Genomic DNA, 19,298 nt, shown 5'->3' with positions numbered 1-19,298 from the left:
GCATAAAGAGAAGTACATCAGAAAGCTTAAACGGATGCAGTCCAAACATATGGTTTTGCACAGGCCACAAACTTTACCCAGTGACCAGAACAAACTGGTTTTGTGAATGGCTAGTGAGCGACCAAGTCATATCTACCACTTCCACCGGGAGGGCGAAGGCATAATCTCGAAGCACAGAGGTGTATGTTGTGGTGGTTCAAGTTCAGAAGGAGTTCCTGATGTTGGAGCTCCAAAAAAGGTAAATGGAGCGGACTGCAGATTTTGAGACTCAGCACATCAGAGTATCAGATTTTCCGAACCCAGGCCAGGGCTATCAGACTGAGCTAATCCTGGTCACTCCTGACAATCTTCAGAACTTGGGGAGTAGCTGCAGACAGGGAAACGAGTAAAGGAGACTTAAGTCTCATGGAAGGGGCAACCTGTCTCCCAAGGAGCTCTGAGGTGGAAGCTCCAGAACAGAATTGGCACATCACTGAGAGCTCTCAGTGGTAGTGAAATGCCCTACCCAGGGCAAGCCCTACTTCGCAAAGATGCTTTGAACTACCTCCAATTGCCGAATACACTTGTTGTTGGTTAGACTATGTCTGCTAAGCTGGTCTGCCTTGGCATTCAGGGAGCCTGCCAGGTGGGTGACAGTCAAGGAAACTTCCAAAAGGTCCAGGCAGCTACACCATCTTAGAACTCCTGACACAGCACATTAAAGTCTACACTGCCCTGCTTGTTGCAGCATGGTGGTCATTTTGTCTATCATAACCTGAATAAGGCTGCCCCTCATGAAAGACAGGAATACGTCAAAGGCCAGTCGGATGGTATGCAGCTCAAGAAGACCAGATGGCCTCCGCATTTCAGAGTTGATGTGCCTTTTACCACAGTCCACTCGGAATGTGGCAGGAAAGCAGCCTTCCGTAAATTCTGGTGGCATCCTTCATCAGTTACTGAATATCCCAGGCCACTATTTCAGACACATGGATGCTGTCCAACAGACACTCCCAGTGCTGAACCCCCTGATGGCTATGGCCCCACAGCAGAGGCCACATATGCTCATAGGCATGAGGCAGCAGCAAGATGCATGCAGCCAGGAGACTAGAAAGCCCCAGAATCATCTGGACAAGATTCCAGAAACAAACCTGGAACATATGAATCATACTGTAAACTTCTTTGATGTGCAGCAGATGCAAAAACGCATTGACAGTCACAGAGACCAGAACTTCCGTTGTAAAGGCAATCCTCTGCATCAGCTTAAGCTGGAATTTGGCTTGTTTATGGAAAACATGAGGGAACCCTGTAGTGGGACTGCAGTCTGCAGACGGTCCACAGCTGACTGTGGTGAGCCTGCCTTCACCAGTCAATTGTTAAGGTAGAGGAATAAATGAACTCCCAAACTGTTAAGATGCGCCGTGACACTGTCATGATCTTATTCAATACCGGAGGTGAGGCCGGGGGCAGAATGATGCACTGGAAGTTTTCACATCAGTAAGAAAACAGACTTTTTACCTTTCGCCCTTCTTTCCTCACATTTTGACTAGTAGGTAATGCTGTAAAGGCTCAGAAATGACCCGAAGCTAGCTAAACAGGACTCTGAGCATGCGCTCTGACCCTCAAAGTGGTGTATGTTTAATTGGCTCATACCAAATTGGCATAGCCTAGCCTACTGTTAAGTCCCTAATATGTGGTACCAGGGTAACTAGGGCCTGTAAGTTAGAGTGCCTTCTCAGGGACTACAACACTTGAGTGACATCCTGAGTGGGACAAGGTAAAACATGGCTCCCAGTCTGCCACTGCAGACTAGAAGTGCAGATTTAAACTGCTAACTCGACTTTGCCATTTAAGGTTACATCGGGCAAAGTGCAACTTTAGAAGTAGCCACTTTAGTTGCTCAAGGTTTCCAGTGCCCGTTTAAAGTTGTCGAGGGTCTGTCCTGCCACCTCCCTCCTGGAGAGACGTGCAAACAACTTCCAAGAAAGGATACAATGGAAGCCTGCGTGGGGGAGAGGTGTTACCTTCCACTGACAGGAAGCCACATAGGTGTTGGTGCAAAAGCCAAGCTTCCAAGGTGAAACTGCCTTTGGAGAGCAAATGACTAACACCTGGGTGAGGGGCTGCTCTATTGTTTAGAGAGAGAGGCTGGCACTAGGGACAGAGAGGAGGAAAAAGTTGTCAAACCGGTTTTCTGGGGGGTATCCTCTCAGATAGCCACAATTCTGGGCTAGGCCAGGGAGCTTTGGACGCCAAGCGAGAGAGAGAGAGAGATCCTGCCATCTTGAAAGATGACAGACAGGGACTTCTGGGATAGCTAGATGCCTCACTTCATGGAAAGCAGTCATCGGGAGGGAGGGGACCTGGTAGCCCACTGGCTACGGACCACGACCTCTGCCTCAGGCATTTTCCAAGCATAAGAAGGGCACCACTGGCATCCAGATATTGATGGAATCGAGAAGAGGACTGAAGGACTGCCCTGCTGCAACAAAGAACCAGCAAAGAAATCCTGCACCGGCGTAGGCTGCACCTGCTAAACCTGGTGACCAGCGAAGGAGATGTGACTGTACCTGCTATGTCCTGCTCACGGAGAAGTCTCCGGAGCCCAGACGAAGAGCAAGAGACTCCAAGGTTCAGTTGGCTGCCTCCTGTTTGCAGCACAGGGCCACACCACATGAAGAAGCCTGCTGGGTCAAGTTAGTAGCCTAGATTTTCACACTGCAGCCAACTTATCTAAGTGTAGATCCAGGACCAGATGTTCAAAGCTGCACCAGAGTCTGCTGGATCCAGTAGAATTATCGGAGTGCAGATTTGTCATCCAGACGTCTAGTTATCCCCAAGGAAATGATTTGGCACTAACTGCGATACTGGACAACTGGACTCCTTCCTACCTGGGCTGAGATTACGTAGACCCCTGTGGCCAGGACCCCCTCACCAAGCTTGTGGACCAAGGAGCAGCGGCAAAAAGACCCCCGTCAACTGCATCACATCCACAGCATCTTTTGCATCCTATGTCCCTTGCATCAGGACCACTTCCATGAGAACCTACAGCAAAGGGATACAAGTGCATGGAACTTCCTGAACACTGCTTCTTCCTCCAAATTAACTGATTTTGAGGACCCTGCTGGTCCCCCGTACTGGCTCCCTGCCAGAGTTGGTAGCATAAATAACTCAAAATAACCTTGTTGATACTTACATATGTTTTCCTGAAAATGTTTGTGTCAAATTTGTTGCATTTGCCAATGCTTGTTTGCAGTTAAGTGGAAAAATGCATAATTCTTATACCTTGTAATTGCTGTTTCTCCAGAACCCTCCTGTAGATCTTTTTCATTGTGGTGCCTAAAACTACATCAACATAGGGTATATTTTTATAAATGGGTGTCGGATTTCTTGAATGTCTCTTCAATTTTTTTTGGTGCTGTTGATTCTGAACACTTTTTCCTTTGTGTATGCCCGACTGCTCAGAGCCACTGCTTCCCATGGTTGAGCTTCAGGTTTAACAAAAAATAAACTACTGGTCCTGAAAGGGTTTGTAAGTTTACTACACAGCGAGGTCACACAACCTCACCATGTAATTCACCACATTTCACTACTATACCCCACTACAAAGGAGAGCAAACGCATGTGAGACTGCAGGATGGGCATGGATATATGCATCCAGCAAATAAAAGGACACCATCCAATCCCCAGTATCCAGAGAAGAGAGGGTCCGGGTCAGTCAGCATTTTGAAGTTGTATTTCCTTAGGAAGTAATTTAGGGGTTGAAGATCCAGAATAGACCTCATCCTTCAATCCGTATTGGGCACCAGAAAGCAGTGGGAATAACATCCTTCACCCTCTTCTGATTTGGGCCCATTTGGTAGAAAGCGGCTTGACTTCCTACAGGAGGATGACCGCATGATCTTCTGAAACCTGGGTAGAATACAAGAAAGGGTTTATGGAATCGCATGGGACATCCTTTCTGGAGAATTTACAGCATCCACCGATCAGAAGTAATCGATTGCCAGCTGTGTAGGAAAAATCAACTCCTGCCTCATACTATCGGTGCATTTTCCTGGAAGGGGAAATGAAAGCAGCTTTAAGCCATTGACGAGAGTGAGGGAGCTGGAAGATTGCTCCTCTTGGTGACCTCAGCTACCACAACGCCCTCAGGAGAAAAGAAAAATCTGGGTCGGCCCATGAACTAATTGTGAGGTCTGATACTGGACTTAGGCGATACCCAGCGATTAGTCTCAAAATGTTCTGTATTGTGAAACTGGCAGATCAGTGAAAGCAAACCTAAGGAGCAGGTTGTAATGTGGCCATCTTTATCACGCCCTAGTGCCGACTTGGCCTTTTCTCCAAAGAGTCGTGATACTTTAAAAGGCATGCCCATGACCAAAAAACGATGTCCTGAATTCCCGTCATTTGAGTGAGGATGTTCTTGAATTTGGCAAGATTCACAGGCCAAATCTTATCAGTCTATCAGCCTAGGAAACCACATTTTTGGACCAGAGGGCCAGGCTGAAGATAATACTCTGTAGCTGTAAGAGTCTATGCACGTTGACTCCCTATTGGGCGGTGCAGAATGGAAGGAGCTAGGATTGATGTTGCTAGTGGAAACCTGGGCCTCTAAACTTTGCAGGTTCGTTTGCTGGGTGAGAAATGCCAGTTGCCAGCCTATGTCTATCAACCACTGGGCGACTAACTTGAGGAGCTGAGTTCTGCTTTGTCCAAGACGGCATCAAAGTGTCTCCTGAGGCCTCATTAAATGGTAGAAAAGGCTCTGCATGGCTGTAAGATTTCAGCCAACAGCCTTGCAACTACGTCAACATTAAGTAGCCACAAGTCAAGCTTCTGCTGACCTTCAAACAACCACAAAGTGGGCATTTTCCTCTGTCGGTTGGCCTGGTGGAGATTTAATTCAGTCTCAAAAAAATGTTTAAATCACTAGCATTTTGAACGTGTAAGTATAATTCAGCATTAGTATAGTTAAGGAAGAGTAAGTGGTCTGCCTCCTCATTATCATCTTGCAGCACACTCCGAAGCCACTGAACTGCATCTGAATTTTAGCCAAACAGAGTCTCACTGAGTGGTTTCTCACCTGCTTTACAGTGGTGAAAGGGATGAATGTTCCACACTGTGCAGTTTCGATTCCCGCTCCTTGATGGCTTTCGGGTGCATGAGGTAGCATTTATAGTACACAATTAAATTGAGAATGGAAATGTCGTGAGGGTCTGTGACCCACACCTGCTTCCCACAATTGCAGCACAACGCTTTTCAGAATTTGGTGTTGGTACAATTAACAGGTTTGGGGGTGAAGCTGTAGATGTGTGAGGAAGGGTGTGGGGAAAAAAGGAACCCGTCGGCATGCACAGGTGGGGCCTATATGCAGTTCCTCGTTTGGGGTGATGAGAGGCCAACACAGAATACAACAGCGCTGTATAATCATAAAGCATGTAAATAAAGAGGAAAAGTGTGGATTGGTGTCATGCAAATACATTTGCACAGCAAATCTGTAGGTTCATCCAAATTATACATGCATAAATGAAATAAGTTACCAGCATAGCATATCTAGATTTACAAGCATAGCATTGGTAGATGCACAAGACAAAGGCCATCAGAAGGATTATGATACCCTGTAAGTCTTCTTTTGTCGCATGTAATGCTGTAGAGTCACATGCTCTGCATACTACTGCCATCTTGTGTTGGGCTCCTACGTTTACAACTTGTTTTTTCTTTTCCAGAAGTCTTTCGAGTCACAAGGTATCAGCGACTCCTCTTTTGTAAGTCAGTATGCATTGGCATTGTTAGATCTTTTTCTTCGCAGCGAGTGAGGGGGAATGTATGGAGTAGTAAGTAGAGTACAGTGACCACGTGTTGTATGAGTACTCTTGTAGGCTGAAGATATCCGTACCAAACACAAGATTCTGGAGAGGAGTGAGGGCGCCAATTAATCTACAGTGCTACATGCAACGAACAGATGCTTACAGGGTATGTAACAATCAGTTCATAGCATGAGTGGCTGTTGATACACATTTTCTGCATTGACTGTAAAGCAGTACTCCCGTGAACAATGTCTAGCCTGTGGATGGTGCAGAGGTCTGAAACAGAGTCATCAGGACACTTTGACCAACTCTAGACTGTTGTCTTGCAAGTACGTCTAAATAATAGTGCTTTATGAGGGTTTTTGCATTAACCATGTGGCAGCTTTACAGATGTCTGCTAGGGGTGGTTCCTCAGGAAGGCCAGTGATGCCCTGTTTGCGGATGGAGTGAGGTCTGGGAAGGGCAGGTTAGGTCCATTTGGCTTTAAGGTAGCTGGTTGGTATACATTTGACAATCAACCTGGCTACACATGCCTTTGGTATGGAATGCCCTTTAGGGGCTGCACAAATGGAACAAAAAGCTGTTAATGTTTTATGGAAGAACGTAGTCATATTTATGTAATGCAAAAGATCACATATGACATCAAGTCTGTGTAGTGCTCTTTCTGCTATTGAGTGAGCATGTGGGAAGAAGACTTGAGGCTCAAATGTCTGGTTAAGGTGGAAGGGAGACCACACCATTGGCAGAAACAAGGGGTTGATTCTAACGACAACCCTGCCATTGTGGACCTAGAAAAAAAAAAGGATCTTGCTGTGTTGTGGACTGTAGCCCACTAATACGCCCAAGGGAAGTTATGGCTATAAGGAAGGGGACATCTATGAGATGAACTATATAGGGCAAGAGTCTAGTGGTTCAAAAGGAGAGCACATGAATCTGGTGAGGAAACTGAGTTTCCAGATTGGATCATGAGGCGACCTTGGAGTATGACCTGTTTAAGGCCTTCCTTGAAAGCTTTAATGACAAGGATCTTGACTAGTGAGAAGAGCTCCCTTTTCTGCATATATACCTTATCAACACAATACCTTAAGACCTGTCGTACGATATTTGATGTCATGTAATGTTTCAGTCCTCTATGGGAGCAATGGACATGATTTAGTCTCTTGCATCTGCATGTATATGACTTGATTGTGTACTGTTGCGAGAAAATCAGTAGAAACTGATTAAAAAAACCAATACACTAGATCTTCGCAGGCACACATCCCTGTGTTTCATGCCTACAACCCGCTTGCCCTGGCATAGATCAGACACCCCTCTATCTGGGTGCACTATGCCAGTGGTGAGGGTACAGGTGCATGAGCCCTGTACCCCTACAGTGTCCAAGCCAATTCTTAGACATTGTAAGTGCAATAATGCCCTTAAGAGTATATGGTGCTGGTAGTTTGTCATTACGAACTCCACAGCACCAAAATGGCTTTACTGAAAACTGAGTTTGATACCACACATTAAACCCACACTGATGCCAGAGTGGGATTTAATGAAAAATGCACACCTTAGAGATGCCCCCTGAAAAATAACCTAACACTAGTGTCTAGGCTGAGTGGCTGCTCCCCTGCTGTCACCACCAGACATGTTTCTGTCCTCCTGGGTCGTAGCTTGCTGCGCTCGGGGGTCTGAAACCATGCACATCCTGGGACGAGGTGCCATGCCTCCTCCCCCCGGATGGGCAGGGTCCACAAAGGAGAAGCTTCAAAGGCTTGCCGCCTTTGTGAGCTTCTCCAGGCCTTTTGCTGCTTCCAGCAACTGGTCCCCACCGGTTCGGTTACCCACTCTGGGCGGGAGATTCAATGGCAAAATCAAGTGAGGAAGAGAGGTGTTATGTTATGTTATTGACTTTTTGTATAGTGCGTGAACCACCCGGGGGCATCTCAGCACTTGTACCTGGAGGAGGACCTCTGGAGGGATGGAAGTAGATTTGCAGGAGAAGGAAGGCTTTAGAACAAGAACGTTGTCAGTAGTTTCTGAAATGGTTGGAGAGGTGTTGATTTACGCAACACCTCCGGTAACGAGTTCCAGTATTTGGGGGCGACATATGAGAAAGCCCTGCCTCCTGTGCGGCTCAGGCGAATACGAGGAACCCTAAGGAGGGCCTGAGAGTTGGATCTGAGGTTACGTTCTAATGCATACTTGTGTAACTTCCCTTGTAGGTAACGGGGTCCCTCCCCTTTGAGGGCCTTAAAGGAAAGACAACAGGTCTTAAAAAGGACTCTCTTTTTCACTGGGAGCCAGTGAAGTTCTCCAAGTAAGGGGAGGGATGGAGATCCTGGGGGGCGGTTCAAGACCATCCTGGCTGCAGTATTTTGTATAACCTGCAGTTTAGCTAACGCTGTGTCTCCAACTTTGGCCAATAGTGCATTCCCGTAATCGAGTTTGCTCATAACCAGAGCCTGGACGACGGTTTTCCGATGTTCTAATGGAAGGTAGGGGAGAGTTTTTCGTAAAAGCCGGAGGCTGTAGTAGCGTGACCCTGCAATGGATTTGATGTTGTCTTTCATGGAAAAGTTTATGATCCAGTTGAATACCCAAGGATTTGACTGAGGAGGAGGGGATAGGGGCCTCGAACAACTCTACTGGCCACCAGTCGGCTGACCAGTAGTGGGCGGCTTTACTTAGGAGCATCATCTCCATTTTCCCAGGGTTGAGCTGGAGGCATCTTTCCCGCATCCACTCCGAGATAGCTAACATTCCCCTTGAGAACCGGGATTTCTCATCCACATGGTTTGAGCCTATCGGAAATAACAATTGGGTATCGTCAGCGTATGATACAATCTCAAAACCGAAAGGTTGCACAATTTTCGCAAAAGGGGCCATATAAACATTAAAAAAGCGTTGGGCTCAGACAAGAGCCTTGAACACACCTTTGCCAACCCCACCCCTTAGGTGGGGGAGGCGAGGCGAAGAACAACTCTCAGTCCCTGCCATCTTGCAGATGGGGGGGCCCAGCCAACCAGAGTGAGGCATATCCAAGAGAATATTTTGAACCGGTTATGAATTCATTAATCAATATGGGCATCTGATTTTATGAAATATAACTTAAATATTTATTTATTACCTCTCTTATACATATATACCGTCCAGGTATTTATTTATCTATATATATGTATTGCTTTACTCCTACTGTAAAAAAATAAAATGAAAAAAAAAAAACCTCTCCAATGCACTACCATATATCTCACCCTATTCCTCTCTCAATATATCTTTAAACTCCACTCTGACTCATCCCAAACCTCATTCTGCTATTAGGATCCCCTGAAATAATCCTTTATAGAGTCTTCCCTTCTCTATCCCTCCTTGCATCATCCCAAACCTCTTTTTACTATTCGGATCTCCAAAACAAGACTTTCTAAATCCTTCCCTCATGTATCCCTCCTAGATTCATCCAATACCTCATCATCTTACTCCAAAATCTACTTCTAGAGACTCTTTTCCACTCCATCTCTCCTTTACTCATCCAAAACCTCCTCATACTGCTATTATCTCCAAATAATCACTTTCTAAACCATTCCCTCTTTTATCCCTCCATTATTCTTTTCAATCCAACTAACAGACTCACAGGTCCACCGGTCAAATAAATTCATATTTCCTTATACTAATTCACCACTAATCCTTTTTGGGTTCCGGAGTAACATGCTACCCAATGAAAAGTGCTTAGACACCTCGTCAGGGGAGTAAAAGCTATATAAATGCAATTACAATACAATATAACAAACCAGGAAGTTCAAGAAAATACATTTTACTTACCTTAGGCAAATGTAACAAGATCTATCTTTGTGAAGAGGACACCCTGTGCCCCCTCCAATTCCATACACATACTGGTTGCTTTTGGATGAATTTTCAGCAAAATAAATACCAGCTCCAAACATTCCACCTATATAAGCATGCCTTTCATCAAATCCTTTGTGAATAATTGCATTCACAAATGGTGAGCCTATAACAAGAAAAGCAGGAATTATTAAAGGTTTAACATATTTAGATACTTTCACATCTCAACATTTGCAAACTCACAGCAAATACTCATGCATTACTCATTTCATTAGGTAATATCCTATTAAAGTGCAAGTCATCAAATAATTCTATGGCTAGACATGTCAGCAAATAGTATTCATCTCTAACTGTAATATTCCACTGACCAGCAGGAAGTGTTAAAAATATTTTCCAAAGCAAGCTTTCGTAAAAAGTATCCTTTTAACTTAATTAGCGAGTAGTACCACCTTTAATTGTCACCTTCTGACTAGCCCCTCTTCTTCCTGCTCTTTCTGGTAGAGAGGCAATCTATTTTGGGGCGCTTCTGTGTATTGTACATCATGAGAAGAAAAACAAGTCACCTGCATTCCGTAATGCTCTTTCCAGCAGACACTCTACAGAACCAGAGGTTCCTCACCTTAGACTATCTCCAGATCCCAGAATGAATCTAGAGATTTTTTCAGCCATGCTCCTGCATGCCTTGAGGCTCTATCATCCACAAAGTGCCAGAGAGGAGGCATCCCCCATGCGTACCGATGTCCATTTCTTATTTTTCTTATTCCATGCCCTCAGGCACAGAGAATTTCACACAAATTGTAGGTGATAGTGTGGCAAAATCTAACTTGAAACCTTATGATGATGTATAGGAGTACACCCAGCAGAACAGGGAGGTGGGAGAGTAGTAAGAAATCTGCTATTATAAAGAGATCAACCATGAAGAGTGTTACAGAAATAAGTAGGAAAATGCTACTTACCAGTATGCATCTGTTCTTGGCATGTAGAGCTGCAGAGTTACACACTGTGCATAGATGGCCACCTAGTGTTGGGCCCGGATGTTTGCAGTTTGTTGTTATTGTAGAAAAGTCTTTGGAAGTCACAGGACAGGTGACTCCTCCTTTGGATCATACAGCGCATGGGCATCGGCTCCATCCCCAGACTGTTTTTCGCCATTAGGGAAGTGATGGAGCTGTACAACAAGTAGTGATGTCCATGCGATTTGTATCTAATTAAGATAATACTGGAACAGATAAAGGCAGCCGGGGAGGCGGGTGGGCATGTGTAACTCTGCAGCTCTACATGCCAGAGGCAAACTGGTGAGTAGCATTTTCCGTTCGAGGCATATGAGCTGCAGATTACACCCTGTGCATAGATTGTATAGCAGTACTGACCTTTAGCGGCGACTGCCCCTATCTGTTGCAGTTGTTTGAAACAGAGTTTTTAGTACAGCCTGGCCCACAGTGGCTTGTTGTTTTGTTTGCACATCTACACAATAGTGTTTTGTGAATGTGTGCGGTGTAGACCATGTAGCTGCTTTGCATATTTCATCTAGGGGTATTGTCCCTAAGAATGCCATTGAAGCCCCTATTTTCCTTGTAGAATGGGCTTTTGGAGGAATTGTTAACGTACGTTTTGCTTTCTGGGAACATATTTGTATGGATTTAACAATCCACCTAGCTATCCCCGATTTTGATATGGGGTTGCCTTTATGTGGTGGTGAAAAGGACACACAAAGTTGTTTAGTTTTACGAAAAGTGTGTCCTTTCGATGTAGGTCAGTAATGCTCTTTTGACATCTAAGGTGTGTAGAGCTCTTTCTGCGACTGTTTGTGGCTGCGAGAAAAATACGGGCAGCTCAACAGATTGATTTAGATGGAAAGGTGAAATGACTTTTGGAAGGAATTTAGGATTAGTACGTAGAACCACTTTGTTATGATGCATTTGCTGAAAGGGTTCTTGAATGGTAAATGCTTGTAGTTCACTAACTCTTCTGAGAGAAGTAATAGCTAGCTACTAGGAAAGCTACTTTCCAAGTTAGGAATTGCAATTCACATTTATGTAACGGTTCAAAGGGAGATCCCATTAACCGTGTGAGAACAATGTTTAAGTTCCACACTGATGAAGGTGGCATTCTGGGAGGGATTATTCTTTTGAGTCCTTCCATGAAAGCTTTTATAGCAGGTACTCTAAAAAGAGATACATGTTGACTATTTTGTAAATATGCTGCAATGGCAGCAAGGTGTAGTCTGACAGACGTGTAGGCTAAATTACACTTTTGAAGGTGTAATAGGTATCCTATGATGTGTTGAATAGACTCATCTAAAGGATTTATGTGGTTCTTTTGACAGTATATCACAAACCGTTTCCACTTAGCAGCATAACATGCTCTAGTAGTAGGACGTCTAGCGTCTCTAATAACGTTCATGCATTCTGGAGGAAGATTGAGGTAACCAAACTCTATGACTTTAGGGGCCAGATCGCTAGGTTGAGCTGAGCTGGGTCCGGGTGTCTGATCTCTCCATGGTTCTGTGGTGATAGGCGTGGAGATAGGCTTAGTTTCTGGTGTGGTACCACAGATAGCTGCAGCAGCGTGGTGTACCACGGTTGTCTGGCCCAAGTTGGAGCAAATAGAATGAGTGTTAGGGAATGTTGCTGTAGCTTGTGTACCACTAACGGAAGTAGTGGGAGAGGAGGAAAAGCGTACGCAAATTGTCCTGACCACTTCATCCATATCGCATTGCCTTCGGACAGCGTGTGTGGATATCTGGTGGCGCACTTTGGGCATTTTGCGTTTTCGTGGGTGGCAAAGAGGTCTATCTGAGGTTGTCCCCACATTTGAAAGAACGGTTGATTAACTTGTGGATGAAGTTCCCACTCGTGGATCTGCAGTGTCTGTCGACTTAGCAGATCTGCTATGGTGTTTTGTACTCCTGGAACTTGTTGGGCTAAGAGGAAGATCTTTAGTGGTATAGCCCATTTCCATATCTGCTGTGCTAACAGAGAGCTGCAGAGAGTGTGTACCCCCTTGTTTGTTTATGTAGTACGTGGCTGTCATATTGTCTGTGCGGACTAAGACTGCTTTGCTTGATACTTGTTTTTGGAATGCTTTTAGGGCTAGAAAAACAGATAGTAACTCCAAGTGGTTGATGAGGAGTACCTTTTATTGCGGTGTCCATCTGCCTTGCATGGTGTGATGCAGTAGGTGAGCTCCCCAGCCGGAGAGCGATGCGTCCCCGGTCTTGATTATTTGAGGAACTGGCTCTAGAAACGGTCGGCCCTTTGAAAGGTTTTTACTGCTCCACCATTGCAGAGAGCGATGAGTCCGACTGTCTACCAACACTAGGTCTGTTAATTGACCACGAGCCTGGTTCCATATGCGAGCTAGGCACTCTTGAAGTGAACGCATTTGCAGTCTTGCGTGAGGTACTATAAATATGCAAGATGCCATCATTCCTATGAGCTGCATGAACACTCAAGCTGGAAGCGAGTGTTGTAGTTTGAATCTTGTTAGGAGAGTTGGTACACTGGTTATCCTGGCTGGAGAGGGATGGGCTAGTGTTAGTTGGGTGTTTATTGTAGCGCCGAGATATTGTTGTATGTGCGAGGGGTGCAGGTGCGATTAGACGTGATTTACAGTAAATCCCAAGTTGTGAAGCAGTTGAATAGTAGCTTGAGTGTTTTGCACACACTGTCTGTATGACCTGGCTTATATGAGCCAGTCGTCCAGATATGGGAAGACGTGAATGTGCAGTCTTCTTAGGTGTGCTGCTACTACTGCTAGGCATTTGGTAAACACCCTTGGCGCTGTTGTGACCCCGAATGGTAGCACTTTGAACTGGTAGTGTTGTCCGTCTAGCACAAATCTGAGATATTTTCTGTGTGCTGCGTGGATGGGAATATGGAAGTAGGCGTCCTTCAGATCTAGAGTGACAAGGAAGTCGTTTAATACCAGTAATGGGAGGACCTGTTGTAGTGTGACCATATGAAAATGATCCAACTGTAGGGAAAGGTTTAGAGGTCTGAGGTCTAGGATGGGTCTTAGAGATCCGTCCTTCTTTGGTATTAGGAAATATAGGGAATATACTCCTTTGCTTTTCTGATGCTGTGGAACTATTTCTATTGCATTTTTCTGCAGTAGAGATATTACCTCCTGTCTGAGCAATGTTAAATGTTCTTGTGACATTGGACGTTGCTTGGGTGGTATGTTTGCGGGGGTAGATGTTAGTTCCAGACAATAACCCGATTGAATTATTTGGAGCACCCACCTGTCTGATGTGATGTTTTCCCAGGCTGGCAGGTACTGTTGAAGTCTTCCCCCGACAGGAGTGGAATGAGGCGGGGGAAGGGGAAGGGAGTCATTGGGCTGGGGTAGAGGCAGAGTGTGAGTTGTTATTCTTGTCTCTGCCTTTGTTATTGTTACCCCTGTACCCAACCTTTGGCAGCCTTTACTGTAGGTAGACTGTGTAGGGGCTTTGTACGAGGTAGTAGTGGTGTCTGAAGTATATCCCCTGGTGGCACCTCGATAGTTTGAGCAACGAAATGAAAGTCTGGGAGCCTGCGACAGCAGAGCTCCCATAGATTTGGCGGTGTCTGTATCTTTCTTCATTTTCTCTAACGATACATCTACCTCGGGTCCAAATAGGTGTTGTTCGTCAAAGGATTGGTTAAGAATGGCGCTTTGTACCTCTGGTTTGAACCCTGATATGCGCAGCCAGGCGTGTCTGCGTAGCAAGTGGCTGGTGTTAACTGCCTTAGAGGCCGTGTCCACTGCATCAAGGGCACACCTAATAGAGGTGTTTGTGATGTTTTTCCCCTCCTGGATGAGCTTGTTTGCTCTATCTTTGTACTTATCAGGGAGGTGCCTCATTAGTGACTCTAGCTCATCGTAATGTGCCCTGTCATATCTGGCTAGCAGTGCCTGTGTATTGGCGATACGCCACATGTTTGCTGCTTGAGACGCTGTTCTTTTGCCTGATGCGTCAAGCAGCTTAGACTCCTTATCTGGTGGTGCAGTCTCACCGGATGTTTGTGAGTTTGCTCTCTTGCGTGCGTTGGAAACTACAAGTGAGTCTAGTGGTACTGGGCCTTTAATATATGCTGGGTCTGATGGGGCAGCTTTATATTTTTTCTCTATCCTAGGGTTAATGACCCGAGTTCTGACTGGGTCTTTGAAGACTTCAGGAGCATGCTTGATTACTCCTTTGAGCATGGGCAAGATGGAGGAAGACCTTTGTGCATTATCGAATGTATCCATCAGGAAGTCTTTTTCAACAGGGTCTGTATAAATATCTACCCCATGATAATGTGCAGCCCTGTAAATTAATTCATTAAACCCTATAGTGTCTTCTGGTGAGGAAGGCCTTGAGGGGTAAATGTCATCCTGAGGGACATTTGGGACATCTGGGGTGGTATAATTGTCCCACGGGTCTGGGGATCCTGTGGGCGTTGTTGGATCAGGTGTGTTACCCCCCCATATCGTCAGAGCTATCATCCCTGTGTGGTGTGATAGGAGATGCTGGAGAATGCTGTGGTGGTGGTGATGGTACAGGTGAGAGAGAAGGGGAAGGCAGTCTTAAGGGAGAGGTAGCCATGTCCTACTTCTTTGAATGCGGAGATGGAGCTGGTGTGTCCAGTGGTCGCTTTTTTGGAGCCAAAACTATGTGTCCAGTGACTGGGTCCTTAGCCAGAGTCTTTTGAGCAGGGTCTGGGTAGGATAAATCCACTGCAGGGGAGTGATCTTTTGGTGCGGAGGAAGTCTTGTGCACCGAGATGGCCTGTTTTGGTTTCTTGGCAATGTCTTTAACTGGGGAGGCAGCTGTCTTTTTCGGCTCCGAAGCTTTTTTCGGTTCAGAGTGTTTTTTCGTTTCCGGTACGGTTTTTGGATCCGATGACCCTTTCGGATCCGATGATTTTTTCGGTTCCGGTGGTGTCTTGGAATCCGGAGCAGGCTTGCTTGGTTCCGACCTGAGTTTCGGTGCCGAAGGAGAGTGGTGTGCTTCGGTGCCGATGGCCTGGATGTCGGGGCCATTGTCTTTTTCGGTGCGGGTGTGTGTGTGTCGGCACTGTGTGAAGGTCCACTCGAACTCGAGTCGCCTGAAGGCTTGGTAAGCTTCTAAGCCGGGCACGAAGGTGGGGCAGGAGAAGCAATTTGCAGGTGTGCACCCGAGCTGGAGGGCGAGGGTGTGACCGGGGCCTTCTGTGTCGATGAGGGGTTTGGGTCGACTGTCTTACTTACCACCCGCTGCGCTGGAGTGATGTCCTTGACTTCGGAATCTTCTGCTTCGGAGCTGCAGTCGACGTCGTGCCCTCCTCGAAGATGTCGTCCAGAATCGGAGCTGAAGATCTTTGAGCCATTGTTCTCCTCGCTCTTCGGTCCCGGGTAGTTTTTTTGGAGCGGAAAGAGGCACAAGCTGAACAGTCTTTCGCCTCGGGTTCCGGGGAGAGAAAGAGGTTACACACCTCATGCAGGTCGGTGTGGGGAAACTTCGGCCCACATCGAGGACACTTCTTAAATGGCGTCCTTTCCATGAGCTGGAGTTGAGGCCAGGGTAGGCCCGAAGGCCGTCGACGACGACCGAAATAGAGATCCTCGATGTTTGAAGATTAGCGTCGACTGGAAAGCGTTAAAAACTAAGTTTCGTAGTTTGGTGAGGATTGCGCGCCGAAGGAAATCGGTTCCAACATGGAGCGCTGGAAACACATCAGAGCCCGGTGGCGGAAAAAAACAATCTGGGGATGGAGCCGATGCCCATGCGCAGTATCATCCTAAGGAGGAGTCACCTATCCCGTGACTCCGAAAGACTTTTCTACAACAAAACAAACTGCAAACATCCGGGCCTAACACTAGGTGGCCATCTATTCATAGTGTGTAATCTGCAGCTCATATGCCTTGAACATATCATTTATGGGTCCTTCAATCTTTCATCAGCTCTATGATGTTTTTCTAATCTACTCACATCAGTTGTGGATGCTCTGAGGCTGTAAAGGATCATGTATACAAAGCTGAAAAACAATATTCAGGTCACAATCAAAGGAGTCTTGTCTTCTGCATGTTCTTCAGGCAACAACTGTACTGCTGAAATTGACTCTGAGGGAAATTTCTGATGAACTACGTTATTGACAAAAACCATGAGACATGGAGTATTCACGTACAGAAAATGTTTTCCAACAAGAAGGGTACCTACTTAGCCCTTGCAAGACACATAGTCTTTGGTCAAGATCAGGTAAGGATAGTGGGTCTTCCAGCCTCTTCTATCCTAGTGCTTTTCCTGGGCTTGCTGATTTTAACTGGTTTTCAAGGTCCGATATCTCACACTCAGTGTGTCTTAAGCAAAAAACAAACCACTGACAGTGAGAGAAAGGACAGAACTTCACTGGTTGCTGGATCATAGGGAATCTTGTAATGGAAATGCTCTTTAGCACCGATTTGGTTCCAGAGATCGAATCTGAAACCAGATGGTCTGGGCGTCTAGGGCTTGGTGTGGCTAGATCGTGACTGATGGTAAGCAGACCTCACAAAACTGCTCAAGGGGCTTATACTGTAAGGCTTCCGTCCCAGAAGGTACAATGATGTATACTGCTCAGGATGGTGAATATTTTAGAGGTTTGCTAAAAGATCTACCTGGGGACTGGGCTTCAGTAAAAATGAATACTTGCTGGGTGTCTGCAATGTGGTAAGATTCACAAATAAGTCTATTAGTCAGAGGACCTATTTACTTCTCAACTGAATGTTCTGCGGCTCTGCAGTTGGGTATGAGTTTGGTAAGAATTCAGCCACAGTGAATTAACACTTGAGCCAAGAGACACAATTCCAAGTGTTTTAGCTCAAACGCTTTCAAAGAAAGCACTAAGATTCTTATCACACCTCTATGGAAAATTCAAGCACATTTTCTAGTTTTTGTGGAGCTTTCTTGGCATTCTTCAATTAGCCTTCTCCTGTATGGAGGAAACTGATAGATCTAGCTTAACCATTGGCCAAATATGGCTGTCACTGATGCCATCGAGATTTCTAGGTCTAGATATAGTATCTGTGACCTCTTGAGAGAGGTTAAGGAATTTCAGAAAGGGCAGCATGGAAATCCTGGTCTGGGTGGTATAGAGGAAAAAGAATGGCAGGGAATAAGAAATGTTGGGATGTTTTAGGCAAATCATTTCCTCATGAGTTTTCCCAATATACAGCTTGATGGATGATGGAAATATTGGGAAGAGGGCAGCTGCAGCACATGGGGAAATGAAAGTGGGCATTGGAACTCTCCATTCTTTATAGAGAAAGAAAAGTTGTGGAAATTCAGAATCTACAAATCAGTGGGGAAGATCTCTGTGAAGAAAATGTGAGAAGGAATGGGGCCCGGAGTTCTGATGGGATACTCGGGTCATTCTCAGGTGGATTTACAGGTAAAATATCACGTTTCAGTTGACCTTGAAATGTGAACATTTTATCCCATGTTTTTTCTTATTTTCTTTGCATTTTGATAACCAAATGTTTAAATGTATCATATCACAGAGTCCATGGCATACAGAACATTTATACGATAAATAGAAGCCTGAAGAGTCAATATTTAGAAATTCCCATCAAAAAGAGGCTAGTTGAGCAGTCTTAAGTCTTGTAGGAATTGTAACCCTTTTCTTCTTTAGTATGACTACTTGTCTTGAACAAGCATCCAGATTCCTACCTACTTGAAGATGTGGAGAACCCATTTGGTCCACTGAAATTCAACTTCAGGCTTGAATGTGAAAATACATACTTTAGCTGTAAAAAGACTCATCAAGGACTCCTGCTATAACATCTAATCAAATATTAAAGGGCTTTAGTCTAAATCACTCCATTCCACTTTTTGCTGAACCCTGTGTCTGTCACATCTTAGAATATTTGAAGACTGACCGGCTGAGACCATCAACTCAAAGCTCAGGTCCCTGCTTGATCTGCCTTTGTTGAAAAGGAAATGGACTGCCATTTTGTCTCAGATCTACCTCTATCATCACAGGAAATGACAGCTCTGGTTATGCTGATCTGAGTGGGCACAGCACTTCTATTGTCTACCACTTCCTGTTCTCTTGTCAAGAGATAGCGAGGATGTCATTACAGGGTTTAGAGATCATGTAGTAGTCGCAAATATAACAACTGAAGAAAGCTTAAACAGGTGTAAAGACGCAGAGTAACTGAATTCAAGCACTGTACTTTTAAAAGACACATTGAGAACAGTAGAACGGAATGGGCAATTCAAAAAAGGAAGACACTATTTCATGACTGTAATCTTGATTGATTTTATTGAACAAGTTACTTACCTTTGGTAACATCATTTTTGTTATCTAGCTGTAGATTCCTCATCGACTATTCCCCAGGCATCAGACTGGATCCTGAAGCTTTTTCCGTAGTAATCCTGTGCGCCGGAAGGTGTGCAGTCTTGGGTCGAGCCACTACTCCAAGACCTTCGGAGACTGTGCGTTGATGACCCATAGGCTATCATGGAACGTGACTTGAAACTCTACATTGCCAAGCATAAGACGACTCAGCATCAAGACCACTTCAAGTCAAATGCTTATTCTCTGTCCAGCTCCCGGAATCAATGGAGCTGCTCTTGAGGCAGGTTTCATTGTGCTCCAAAACCTCACATTGCAGTGTAGTTCCTATATCCCTGATAAGCTCTGCGCATTGGGATAATATACACTATAGTTTTGACATAGGACTGAGGTCAGTATGTCTATCGTGTACATTAAA

The 19,298-nt window shown here is 45.3% G+C and overlaps 1 protein-coding gene across 2 annotated transcripts in view; it reads right to left on the bottom strand.

The window, feature by feature from the left end:
- TNKS2 (tankyrase 2) overlaps positions 1-19,298 on the bottom strand; it is a 691,336-nt gene that overhangs the window by 89,979 nt on the left and 582,059 nt on the right. For both annotated transcript variants that reach the window (XM_086922459.1, XM_086922461.1), the window contains one exon: positions 9,582-9,768. In XM_086922459.1, the coding sequence (XP_086778585.1) occupies positions 9,582-9,768 (187 nt within the window). The remainder of the gene's footprint in view (positions 1-9,581; positions 9,769-19,298) is intronic.

Source organism: Lissotriton vulgaris, chromosome 5, assembly GCF_964263255.1.
Source record: "Lissotriton vulgaris chromosome 5, aLisVul1.2, whole genome shotgun sequence".
In the NCBI taxonomy this organism is placed as follows: domain Eukaryota; kingdom Metazoa; phylum Chordata; class Amphibia; order Caudata; family Salamandridae; genus Lissotriton; species Lissotriton vulgaris.
The sequence above is the reverse complement of the archived record's forward strand: the minus strand, read 5'-3'. Positions and strand labels throughout refer to the sequence as shown.